The sequence below is a fragment of the Trichosurus vulpecula genome, chromosome 2, assembly GCF_011100635.1.
Source record: "Trichosurus vulpecula isolate mTriVul1 chromosome 2, mTriVul1.pri, whole genome shotgun sequence".
In the NCBI taxonomy this organism is placed as follows: domain Eukaryota; kingdom Metazoa; phylum Chordata; class Mammalia; order Diprotodontia; family Phalangeridae; genus Trichosurus; species Trichosurus vulpecula.
The window spans coordinates 162,450,322-162,463,185 of NC_050574.1; the positions used below are offsets into that span (position 1 = coordinate 162,450,322).

At 39.1% G+C, this 12,864-nt stretch overlaps 1 protein-coding gene across 1 annotated transcript; it reads right to left on the reverse strand.

Annotated features, from left to right (window-relative positions):
- Positions 1 to 1,080: 1,080 nt before the first annotated feature.
- Positions 1,081 to 2,004, reverse strand: LOC118836818 (olfactory receptor 8D2-like). Its single transcript, XM_036743974.1, has one exon. The coding sequence runs from the start codon at positions 2,002 to 2,004 to the stop codon at positions 1,081 to 1,083; it is 924 nt and encodes a 307-aa protein (XP_036599869.1).
- Between the last annotated feature and the right edge of the window lie 10,860 nt (positions 2,005 to 12,864).

A 12,864-nucleotide genomic window follows, 5' to 3' on the forward strand; every position in this document is an offset into this window, starting at 1 on the left:
TCACTATCTTTGTGACCACGAGCAACTCACCTCTCTGGGCTTCAGTATATTTACCTACAAAATAATGTGGTTGGAGTAAATGAAATCTAAAGTCTATTACATTTGGAATGTCATGAAACTAAGTGTCTCTAATACCATGGAATTGATGGTATATATGTACATATAGATGCAGTATTGTACTGGTAAATGATTAAAAACTAGATACTTAAGGGGGGAAAAGGTGTGTATGACATACATTAAAGTTCAATCTGTGTTATTAACATTTTCTCCATCATTTTCTAAATTCTATACAACCAACAAAACAATAAACCAAGCCCTAATTTATAGCATTTGCTCATTTGTGAGGTGTTAATGTACACACTGAAAATTTAACCATCAGCTCAGTGCCATTTTGAATTGGCTCAAGCTCACACCTTCATACACACACATCATATGTATCATATATGACACATATGTGCATATATACATTAAAATATAACACATGCTTACACATACACATGTATACATACAAATCCATAAGTGAGACAAAGAGAGGTAAATCAAAAGAAAAACTTCTAGACTTCAGTCAACTTCTCTTCTTGGGCAGTGCATGATCTTCTTTGCACCTTCTCCAAAATTTCTCCCTGGTACATATCTGGATCATGGGTTAGAAACCCAAAGCCATGGATTACTAAGGAGTTTTGAAAAGAAAAGGGGTGAGTTGCATATTAATCTGAATCCCTGGGAAGAAGAAAAATATCTATCAATAACTACTGAACAGGAAAGAATTTGAGAAGAATTTCATTTATTTAGCTTATTCATTGATTCCTTCAATGAACATTTATTGACTGTTTGCTGAGAGTAGAGCTTTGTAATAGATGCTAAGAGAGCTTTCAAAGGGTCTGTATGGTTTCTGACTTTAAGTGAGAGTGAAGAGTGAAGAAAAGACTCACTTGAAGTATGCTGAGAACCCTAGCTTCTATCAGAATAAAGAGATTGGCTTCCCAGGAAAGAGGCGATTCCAAGAAATAAAAATGGAATAGCTTCCCATTGGACTCATTTTTCTCTACTTCTTGGAAATTCTGAAACCCAGGAGTAGCTTCAATTCCCAATAACCTTTCTAATGGCATTTTTCACATCCTTATTCCTCAGACTATAAATTAGAGGGTTTAGCATGGGGATCACAGTAGTGTAAAATACTGAGGATACCTTCTCTTGCTCCATAGAATTGCTTGAAGGAGGCTTGAAGTACATGAAAGTGATAGACCCAAAGAAAATTCCTACAGCTATGAGGTGGGAGCTACAGGTACCAAAGGCTTTGGACCTGCCTTCAGTAGAGCGGATACGGAAGATGCTGGACAAGATAAAAGTGTAAGAGATAATGACAGCCAGAGTAGGGGCTAATGTGTTTACTCCCCCAATAATGAAAAGAAGAACTTCATTAACATGGGTGTTTGAGCAGGAGAGGCTTAACAGGGGAAGAACATCACAGAAGTAATGTCTGACAACATGAGATCCACAAAAGGTGAGCATTGCCATGCGGCTAGTATGTACTGTGGCACCAAAAAATCCCAAGGAATATACCACACACATCATTCCAGAGCACATTCTTTGAGACATGAGGACATTATAAAGCAAAGGACTGCAGATGGCAACATAACGATCATAAGCCATTGCTGTCAGAAGGTAACCTTCAGCAATGATTAAAATTGTGAAAAAATAGAGTTGAGTCATACACTCCAGAAAAGAAATGACATTTTTCTCAGCCACAAAGTTCACTAACATTTTAGGGGTAATGACACAGGAGTAGCAGAGATCAATGAAGGATAAATGACTGAGGAAATAGTACATGGGGGAGTGAAGTTGGGAACTGATAGCAATCAGTAAGATCATGCCCATATTCCCCAACACAGTAACCACATAGATTCCCAAGAACAAGAGAAACAGAGGAAGCTGGAGCTCTGGCTGATCTGTGAGTCCTGCGAGGATAAACTCCATCACTGTAGAGTGGTTTCCTGTGGCCATTTTCCTATAAATAAAACTGTGGAGATTAAAGAGAAGAGTTACATTTTAGCCAATTCTCCCTCCTTAGAACAGAATGACACATTCCTGCCCATGCTGGGATTGCTATTGGAGGTTGTGAATATCATTAATAGAAGTATTAGGAAATGGGCTAAATAAATACCTGCCAGAAATTATGTAGATTGGATTCCTCTGTGAGTTCAGAGGTTAGAATAGATGATCTCCAAGGACACATCCAATGCCAAGGTTCTATGATTCCAATCTACCAAACCTTGATACCCTGCCCCCACTGGTGTTCCCTGAAGACTGTGGAAAGGCCACAGAATGGGATCAGAGGCTTTGTCCCACAAGATGCTACTATACTTCTGCTGTGTGAGAGAGATCCTACCTCACTGTATTTGAGATCCATGGGAAGTGTGTGAAACTGACACAAACTTTCTAGCATACCTAGAAACTCCAAAATTCACTTTTTAAATGGAATCCTCACAGAAACACTCAGTGATATCATTTAAACAAAATCTACTACCTCACGCCAGGCATAATATAATTAAACCTGTAGTTCAGAGGTTCACAAAGGAAGGGTCTGTACCTCCTTTATCCTTTTTTATCTCCTCCAGAGCTCCTAGTAGACAATGCAGCCATTTTTCTGAATGAATGATTGCATAAGATATGTACTTGGCCATGATGTGGGTATCTGCTGTCCTTAGCCTAAATGGGAAAAAAATTAGTACTCCCTCTCAGTCCTAAATCTAGTCTATGGAAATAAATGAGACAGAGTAAGAAGTCAAAAGTCTTGGCTCCTGTGCCCAATACAATCCAATCCATCAAAATTTACCATTTACTTACTGCATGAAAAGCACTATGACAACCACTAGGAATATAATGACAAATTAAAAACAACTCTGCCTTCAGGTATCTTACATTCTAAATTCACAGCTCTGGCCATATCTCAAATTAACCATAGCCATGAGAATAGACCTCCTCTCAAAGAAATGCTCTTGGCTTTTCCTCCATGAAAGAACAACAGAATGATGGCCAAAGTTCCATAGTATTCAAACTAAAGCAGTCAAACAATGGGAAGAGAAAGAAGGGCATTATGCATAGTCTCAGTGGGTGACATCTCTGAAGCAGACAAACACTCATTTGAATGTATGATTCGTTGTTGGGATGAAAGGTCCTTTGCTTTATAGTCACCAGTCCTTTCTACACTGGTGTCCCCTTCTTTGAGATTGACATACTCAGACTGCAGAGAAGCAGATAGTCTTGCAATTCACGTGATGGTAACAAGGACAACTAACCTAGAAGCTTATAAGAGGGTACTATGGACTTTGACTAGACTAGACCAGGCTTTAGGGGAGAAAAAAATCTAGCTCCCATAGACAGAGGGATAGTTAGACCATTATATTTAAGGGATTTAAGCTACCCACAACATCTGGGTCACCATGCAGAGAGTATAATAGTTTTTCTTGTTCACAGGATTTGTAGTCAAAAATATTTCAAAAACCCTACAGTATTGCTGCTTTTCCTCCATAACTATACTTTTAGCTGGCATTAGGCAATGGGTAAAATATCAGAGAGCAAAAATTAGTTCAACTTTGAAGAAAAAGAATTCTAAAATTTGGAACATCCTAAAGGAGAAATGGGCTACCTTCAAGGTTTTACTCATTGATTTTCCCTCTCAGGATCCCCACGCCAAGACAACCCCTCTCTTTTTACTCTTATCTACTACTAGGAGACACCTTTTTTTCTAGAGATGAGGCCCAGCAAACCAGCTGTATACTGAGCTTGGCATAACAACAATCCTTTGTGCTCACCTTCTGGATGAAATCAGCCACAACAAAATTCCAGAATTATTTTATACCAGCATCAGGTGGTCCCTGAGACAGGATAAGCACCTTGAGTACCCCTACTCTGATCATGAAGTCCTGCTATGAATCAAATTTGTCTCATTGTTGCTGTTACCCCTCATTGTCAGTTCACAGTGTAGCTATTGGGGAGGCCCTGGCACATGTGTCTAATTTTCATCATCCAATGGAATAAAGAAACCTTTTTGCTTATGGCCTCTGTTGTCTCTTTGGTTTTATTTCTTTGGATTTTTTTCAGAGGAGTTATCTGGGGTTGTGATAATCTGTGTGAGCTCTTTAATATTTTTACAGTTAATAGCTGTTGCAAACCCTCTGTGACTCTTTGGTCATTTGTTTTCAGGATCAACGGCCCCCTCTAAATTTTTAAATAAAGATTGGCAGACTGCCGTTCAGGGGTATTACTGAGGGGATTCCTTCCCAACTAAAATAGATGGCCTCTGTTATCCCTTCCAACTCTGAGACTCTGATTATAGATTTAGGGTCTTTTTACAGGTCATATTTTCTCTGGGCTTTCATTTCCTCATCTCCAAAATGAAGTTTTTGAACAAAAGTAACTAAAAGTCATTTTACCGCATTAGTATGTTATGTTTTCTAGGTCTCCATTTCTTGAAAACCATTGACTTTCAAGTAAAAGACTAAAGAGGAAAGGGACATGGAGCTTTTCTTAGTTACAGTAACTACTCATGTCCGTGACTAAGGAAATAGAGACAAAATTTTCTGTAATTAGCAATGAAATGTATACATAAGATTCACTGACAAAATGCCCTTATTTTTCTAATTGAAAAATGAAAAGGGGAAGCTGAGATCAGAGAGATAGTTGAACCCACTGGGAAATACAGATACCCTTTTGGGCTTAGACAAAATTGGCATTCATGTTGATCCCAAGTCCATTTGTAAAGAAAAGGTATAGGGGGAAAACTACTAAAGACAGACAACCTGGGTCTGAATATTATGTACTTCTTCTGTAACCATAAATAAATCATTCTATCTGGTTTCAGCCTCTTCATCTGTAGAATAAAGTGGTTGAACAAAACTATCTCTCAAATTCCTTCTATCTCTAAATCTTATTATCCTGTGAACACTATTCCTTTTTGAAGGAATTTGAAACAAAGGTATCAGGAATATGAGGATTTTGATCTGCTAGAGGTAAAACAAAAGTTATAAGCTCCATCAATTCCTTCCTATCTTTTTGAGCTTTGTTCGTGAGCTGATTTTTATAGGAACCAGTGAAAGCTAACTCCTCCCTCAAGCCTCTTTGTAGCTTTGTTATTTTGAGTCTCTAGCATCATTTAGCAGGCTTATGACTCAAGGATATGATAGGAGTTAAACAGATTTCAAACCATAAACCAGGTTAGAGTTTAGATGAAAAAGAATTGAAAAGACATACTTTAGACCTGAGGATTTGCTGACTTTTGCTGGTTAGTTGACTGGGGGTGCCTGTAAATAACTCTAGAACTATGGCTAAAGAAAATGTGCACTCTGCCGACAGGAGAGAGGCTGCCTATCTGGTGACGTCCATCAAATGGACTACTCAGAGGAAAGCAGCTCAGTGAAAATGACCAGAAAAGAGCCAGAAATAGGACCTCAGCAGAGATGTCCAGCAGAGAGCACTGTAGCAAGCAAACCATAGCAGCAAAGGAATCCAACCCAATGGAGAAAGCAGCTTCCTTCATGAAATCAGCAGAAGACATCAGTTACTCTGAAACTAGTAGAGATGTAAATCAGTCTAGAAACCCATGTGCCTTGACCACACAAGTTCCCTATGCCTCTGCCCCAATGGAAGCATTCCCTTCTCATAGGTCTTCCTAGCAGAGTTCCCTTCCTCCTTTGTGGATGTGGCCTTTTGTAGGAGAGTCTGATCCTCTGTGCATGGGAGATATATGATGTCAGTTATTTTGCCATACTGTTTCATCAAACATATTCTGCTTTGAAACAAAGTGTCTTTGAGTTGGTCTAGTTTAAAAAAGAAGAAGCAATAGTGAGAATTCATTAGCTATGAGTGTTAATGGATGCTGACTCAAAAAGTGGTTCAAATTCAGGGTTGCTTTATTGGGGTCCACATGGGAGGACAGGAGAAGTAATACTCTCTTTTTTTATTAGGAAAGCTAGTAAAAATGACATCAAATTCTTTCATAATAGAATATAACACATTATTTTTAATTTCATCCTTTTCAAATGTTCTCCCCTCTAATTATAGTTGCATTTATTCACACAGTTTGGTTCCTAATAGGATACTTTCTATTGGTCTCTGACGCAATGACAGGTTCCCTTTAAGGAGCAGATTTTTTTAATCTTATTTCATGAGAAAAAGACAAATAAATTATGTGCTTTGTCAAAATTATGTGAGGGGAAGAATTCAAGAGGGAGTAGAGGACAGTGACCAACTTTAGGCTGGGAAGCTAATTCCGTAAATAAGGCAGCCTCAAACAAAAGTCAAAATGGAGAACATTCTCTTTTTTTTTACTGAACTCTTATGAGGGAAAAATTAGATCAGGTCTAAAAGCATTTTGTTAACCTTAAAATACTTATGTACGTATCAGTTATTATTTCTTATTAAAAGGAATTTCTCATTTCCTTTTCTGGCATGAAATATTGACAGTAGGTCTTTATGAATCAGGACAGATCCTACCTTACTTCCTTCTGTTGGATTCAGTACAAATGAGACCTGGGAAGCATCATTATATCTTCCTTCTCACTAGAGCCAGTCATTTTCCACAGACAAGCATAGGATCAAGTTTTATTTTATTCAGAGAATGAAAGCAGAGAAAAATTTAAACAAGGACTAGGGTTAGATATATTCTAGTTACTTCTTGAAAGGTGGAAGAGAATATTCAATACAAAATTTTATCAATTGATAATCCATAATTTGTGATATCATTTTGAATTATAACCTCAATACTAAATTTACCAAGATTAATGGAATTTGCCAGAATTAGATTGGAGTCCTACCCTCTTGGCTCCATTTTTTTCTCTTTGGTAGCTCATGGGATCCAAGAAAATGGTATGGTGAGAAACAGCTGTAAGAGGAGGCAAACACTGATGTCTTGGTACCTGAGGCCTCAAAGAATATAATCCACCCCTGACCAGTGTTCTTTAGTCCACAAAGAGCTTTCTCAGAAGGTAGAGCAGAGCACTAAGAGCAGCAACTAGATAAGGTCAGTACAGCTCAGAGAATCACTGAAATAGAAATCTTCTATTCATGATGCCCAACAATCGGTCATCTGGCCTCCTCTTGAAGAGCTATAGGTGGGGGGAATGCAAATGTCACTGTTTACTGTCATCATAAAAATACAGGACAAAATATTTCCACCCACAAAAATCTCAGCAACCCATGACTTTTCAGTGACTGGTAATAGCTTAGTGAGGGAATTGTGGGAATTGAATGAACCATATAGATTCCATCTAATAACTCAATTCCAGCTCTAGCTCAGTTCCCTTTCTATTAAATTATGTGTCTAGTTTGATTTCTGTCTTGTGAGAAAACTTTATTGAATTATGAGAATTGTGAGAAAATTTTATTGCATTATTTGAACCTAGACCTGCATGGCTGAGAAGATGGACCACCTCTTCCTGTTACTAAGAGAGCCTTAACTAAAGACCTAGGTTATGCTGACCAGAAACCTAATCAGATCCAAAGACTAATGCAGCAAGTTTTCTCACAATTACACACTTCGAGCAACCCATATATCTTATATAAAAGTTGGCCCTGTACTTGTAAATAAGCTACTCTTTCTTTGTTCCTTTGATTAAATACAGACACTTGGAGGGCAGTGGGATAACTATTTTTTTCTGATTTCAGGAAATTGCACCTATTTGCTCTCCACCTCCCAATTCAGAAAGCCCCCAATCTTTCCACCAATTAGAATCAGATTATCTAATTTTGCATCCTAGCTTATATCTTGTTAACCATTTTCCTTTAATGCATAAAAATTTCTCCCCCCCCTTTATTCAGGGTCTAGTGACAAAGCTAAAGAGTTCTGCTCCAGATTTGTTATGCAATTGGTATGCATTGCTTAACAAACCAATATGCTAGAAAGCTCACCTTTGTTTCCTCAGTTATTTCAGATTTTGCCCAACACATTAGCTACAAATGGAGTTGAAGAAATCAATCCTGGAGCTTTAAAGGATGAAAATTTTCCAGTGGTATAGGCTCTGGGATTTCATTATTAGACTAATAACATATTAGATATCTGTCCCCTATAATCACAATGTCATTGGTAGATGTGGTGGCTTCAAGGCATGATAAGATTATAAGTAAGCAAATGACCTCCCTGGATCTGCATCCAGAACTCTGACAGGACTTCTGAGAAACACAAACCCATATTGAATATACCCAAGGAACTAGAAATCAGCTGCTTAAAAATGAGAGAGGAAAAGGAAAGAAAAAGGAGAGTTCATATTTACCATTTAACAGAGAAGCAATTTTAGAGCAGTCAGAGTTCTTTCCTTTCAGAAATTTCTCTTGATAGTAATAACTTTTTAAGTATGAGCAGAATGGCAGCACCTTCTCTTTTTCTAGAAGATTTTGGAGTAATATGTAAAACCAACAATTCAGGATCTTTTAAGTAAAGCCAGTCCCCCATCTACACTGCCCTGCCCCCAACATGAATCAGGATTTTTCTCTGACCATTCTAGAAGATCAGGTTGATTTTCTCAAAGACATTTTATTCCTAGGACATGACGAGGTAGAGGATGAGAAGCTAGTTATTTTGATGTTTGAGATGAGGAGTTGGAAATACATAGGTACCTATTTCCCATGGGATGACACATCCCTGAAGACTAAATTCTTGTTGGAAGACACAATTAATGACAAGGCAATTAAAGCCTTTAGTAAAGATCCCAAGGGATCAGGATCTGTGAGGAACAAAAAGTATCAGGTCAAAAATAAGTATCATTGCTTGCTGAATACAAAATTCACAATGACCTTGCCAAGTAATTCCTTACAGGGAAATCATACTATATCCTAGGAAACTTCATGCATACCTGCCTAACTCTGACTTTGGAACCAGAGTTGAAAGTTACACTAGCCTGAGTTCCATCACCAAAACAAAGACAATCCTTCTATTCCTACTGTCACCAACCTACTTTATCCTTCATTATCATTAACCTGAACTATTGTGATAGTTTCCTAACTGGCTTTCCTTCCTTCTCTCCTTCCTTCATTTCTTTCCCTTTTCTTTTAATTCTCCTTCAAATCACTGCAAGACACTTTGCTTATGGATCAATGCAATCTTGGCACTCCTCTGCTCAAAATCTTTCAGTGGCTCCTTAATGGTAAATTTCAAATGCTACCTGGAATTCAAAACTCTTCACAATCTGATATGTTCTAACTTTTCAAACCTTATTTCATGGTACTTCCCTGCAGGCATTCTATATGACAGCAAAAGTGGACCACCATACCTTGTGCTTTCCCACCTCTATATCCACTCATGCTCTCTTATTACTTAAATGCCTGTGCTGTCATTTTCATTCCCATACTACCACTGACTCTAACTTGATGAACTTTACAAGCATGCCTCAGCTGCCTTAGCATTTCAGGCCTCCTTATCCTGCAGTATTCAGTGACTTCTTCAAACTTCTCACTTTGTAACATCTTTCAACCATGCTGGCCCCCTTTCTCCCATTTGTGAGTTCCTCTTGTGGCCTCTATTTTCAGGAAGAGCCCAGACCAACCAACCTTCATGTCCCTCCTACCTCTGCTTCAGATTTTACAGACTTCAACATCATGCCTCCTCCCTCTACCACTTTGTGTTCCCCTCAGCCCTGCCTTTTTAGCTCTCCTTTTGTATATTACCTTTTCCTATTATAGTGTAAGCTCCTTGGGGGCAGAGACTGTTTCTTCTTTTTAGTATTTATAACTCCAGTGGTTAGAACAGTGTGAGCTCTTAGTATGTAGTAAGTACTTAATGAATGCTTGTTGCATGCTAGTACTTCTTGCACTTAATTCCTACCCATTCTGCACCAAAATCAATTCAGAAGGTCTGGAGGAAGGGTCTATCACACTTTTGTGGGAGTGGAGTGAAGTCAAGTTCAGGCCCCAGCAGCCCAACCCCAGCCACAGCAACCCAGGAACAGGCCTTGGTAGTGACTGAATTAGCAGCAGTGATGGCAGCAGCTATTTCTGGAGCTCTAAGCCCACAGACAATGAGGAGGGTCAAACAATTGATCAGAAGGAGATTACAGGGGTCTCTTTGCTAGCATTGAGGCAGTACTCTGTCACTTTGTCTACATTAGGATCTGGGTTGCAGTCCTGGGTGGCAGTACTAGGGGAAGGAGGAGAACAGAGCTTGCAGCAGCAGTGGATAGGGAACCCTTGTCACAGTTCCAGGACAGAAAAGCACGCTTGGGGTCACTTACCAGAGCACAGGCCAGGAGTGTAGTAAACACCTCTCTTTAGATCATTCTACCCTGGAAGAACTGAAAATTTATAATTCCATAGAAGTACTCCTGAAAATAGCTGCACAAAACCCCTGAAGATTGGGATAGTCCATCCTCCACCCTGGAAGCAGAGTGCTACTTTAACAAACAGTTAAAAGTTAAGTAATAGGCTGGGAAAATGATCAAACAGTGGAAAAACTCTGACTATAGACAATTACTATGGTGACAAGGAAGATCAAAATACACACTCAGAAGAATCTAATAAAGGCAAAACTCCTACATCCAAAGCCTCCAAAAAATATGAATTGGTCTCAGGCCATGGAAGAGCTCAAAAAGGATTTTGAAAATCAAGTAAGAGAGGTAGGGGAAAAATTGGGAAGAGAAATAAGAATGATGCAGGAAACCTGAGAATGCCTGAAGCACAAAGGACTGATAGAGAGAGAGGGAAGCAAAGTAAAGGCAGGAGGCTCCAGCAGCCACACAGAGTCTCATCTGGTCAAATCACACAACACTCTTCCAGTGAGTGAAAGCCCCAAGCAAAATGCTAACCTCTGAGCTCATATACCGAGTTCAGGGTCAAAGGGTGGCACAACCATGTGACTCAAACCTATGTGAACTAGGCTTTCTTTTGAAGTAAGCAGGTCATTAAAGACTCCTGATTTAGATTTAATCAAAGAAACAAAGGCCAGACTCATCAAAGGCACTTGACTACCTAAGTGCGCCGAAAGAGAAAACAGTAAAAGTGTCCCACCTTAATCACCATAACACCACCTAAAAAACTGCTGTGCTCCTAGGACCCACTATTCCAGAATTTTTCCTGGGGCAATATTCTCTAGGTTTTGTAAGGTTAAGAAGGAGAAGATGAGAGCACTTACTTTACTCTGATGTCATGGCTCCCGGAAGTTCAAGTATGTGACTTGTCTGTGGGCTGATACACCCAGACATAGCTGCTACTGCTGCTGCAGGCCTTGCACTTCTGTCTTACCCAGTTCTGAGAGATCCCTATCCTGCACTGAGAGGTTTGGGGATCGCTACTGCTGCTGATGATTGAGTTTGCCAGGGCTAGGCCCACTTCCACTCCCCTACGGCCTAACCTGCCCTGGATTCAGCCTCTGCACTCTGTGATCTCCCAGCTGAGGGCAACAGATCCTTCCTGTCAACCTTCATGGCCTGTCCTAGGCTATAAATCTGCCATACTATCTCTCCCAGTGGATTCTACCTCCTCAAAATTTGTTCAAATTCACTTCTTAGAGAGGCCCAAGAGAACTTATGGGAGAGCTCTGGTGAGTTGCTGCTTTCACTCTGCCATCTTGGCTCTGCCCTCCCCTGCTTGGACATTTTGGCCTGAAGAGCTCTAGAATTCTTGATGAAAAGACCAGAGCTGAATAGAAAAGTTCACTTTCAAATTCAAGACTCAAGAGAAGCACAAAAAGGTAAACAGGAAACAAATAATAAGGAACTTAATAATTTAAACATTTCCTACATGGGAAGGTGATGTTTGTAATTTATAAGACCTTTCTCATTATTAGGGTAGTTAGAAGGAGTATATATAGACAAAGGGTAGAAGTGGGAGTTGAATATGAAGAAATGATATCCAATAATGTAAAATTATGCCAAGAGAGAGGAATGTACTGGGAGAAAGAGAAAGGGAGAGGTAGAATGGGGCAAGTAAAAGCTTTTATGGTGGAGGAGAAGAGGGGGGAGGTGGGAGGGAATGAATGAACCTTACTTTCATCAAAATTGGCTCAAAGAGGGAATAACATATACACTCAATTGTGTGTATAAGTCTATCTTACCTTAGAGGAAAAAAGGAGGGGAAGGAGATGAGAGAAGTTGGGGGTGATAGAAGGGAAGGCAGTTTGGGGGAGGGACAGGGTGAAAAGAGAGAGAGAATAGAATAAATGGAGAAGGAAGGGATAGGATGGAGGGAAATAAAGTTAGCAATAGTAACTGTGAAAACATTTTTGAAGTTCCTCTGATAAAGGCATCATTTCTCAGACATATAGAGAACTTAGTCAAATTTATGAAATAAGAGCCATTCCCCAACTGATAAATTATCAAAATATATGATTTGTTTTCAGGTGATTTATCTACAGCAATATAAAAAAATGCTCTAACTCACTATTGATTGGAGAAATGCAAATTAAAACAATTCTGAGTACTACCTTAGATCTATTAGGTTACCTAATAGGACAGAAAAGGCAAATGACAAATGTTGGGGGGGTGTGGGAAAAATAAGATATTAATGCATTGTTGGTGGAGTTGTGAACCCATTCAACCATTCTGTAGAGCAATTTGGAAGTATGCCCAAAGGGCTATAAAACCATGCCTACTCTTTGATTTAGCAATAACACTACTAGGTCTGCATCCCAAAAGAGATAAAAACATAAAAGAAAGGGACCCATATATACAAAAATATTTATAACAGATCATTTTTTGGAGCAAAGAATTAGAAACAATTTGAGTGTTGTAGAAACATAATCAGTATAATACAAGATCTAGCAGCTTCCACATTGAGGGATTGAAGGGCTTGGAATACAATATGCCAGAGGTCAATGGAGCTAGGATTAAAACCAAGAATCACTTACCCAGAAAAACTGAGAGTCATGCTCCAAGGCAA

Bases quoted from the DNA above. Each gene is read 5' to 3' on its own strand.
- LOC118836818 (XM_036743974.1), bottom strand. From the start codon at position 2,004: ATGGCCACAGGAAACCACTCTACAGTGATGGAGTTTATCCTCGCAGGA.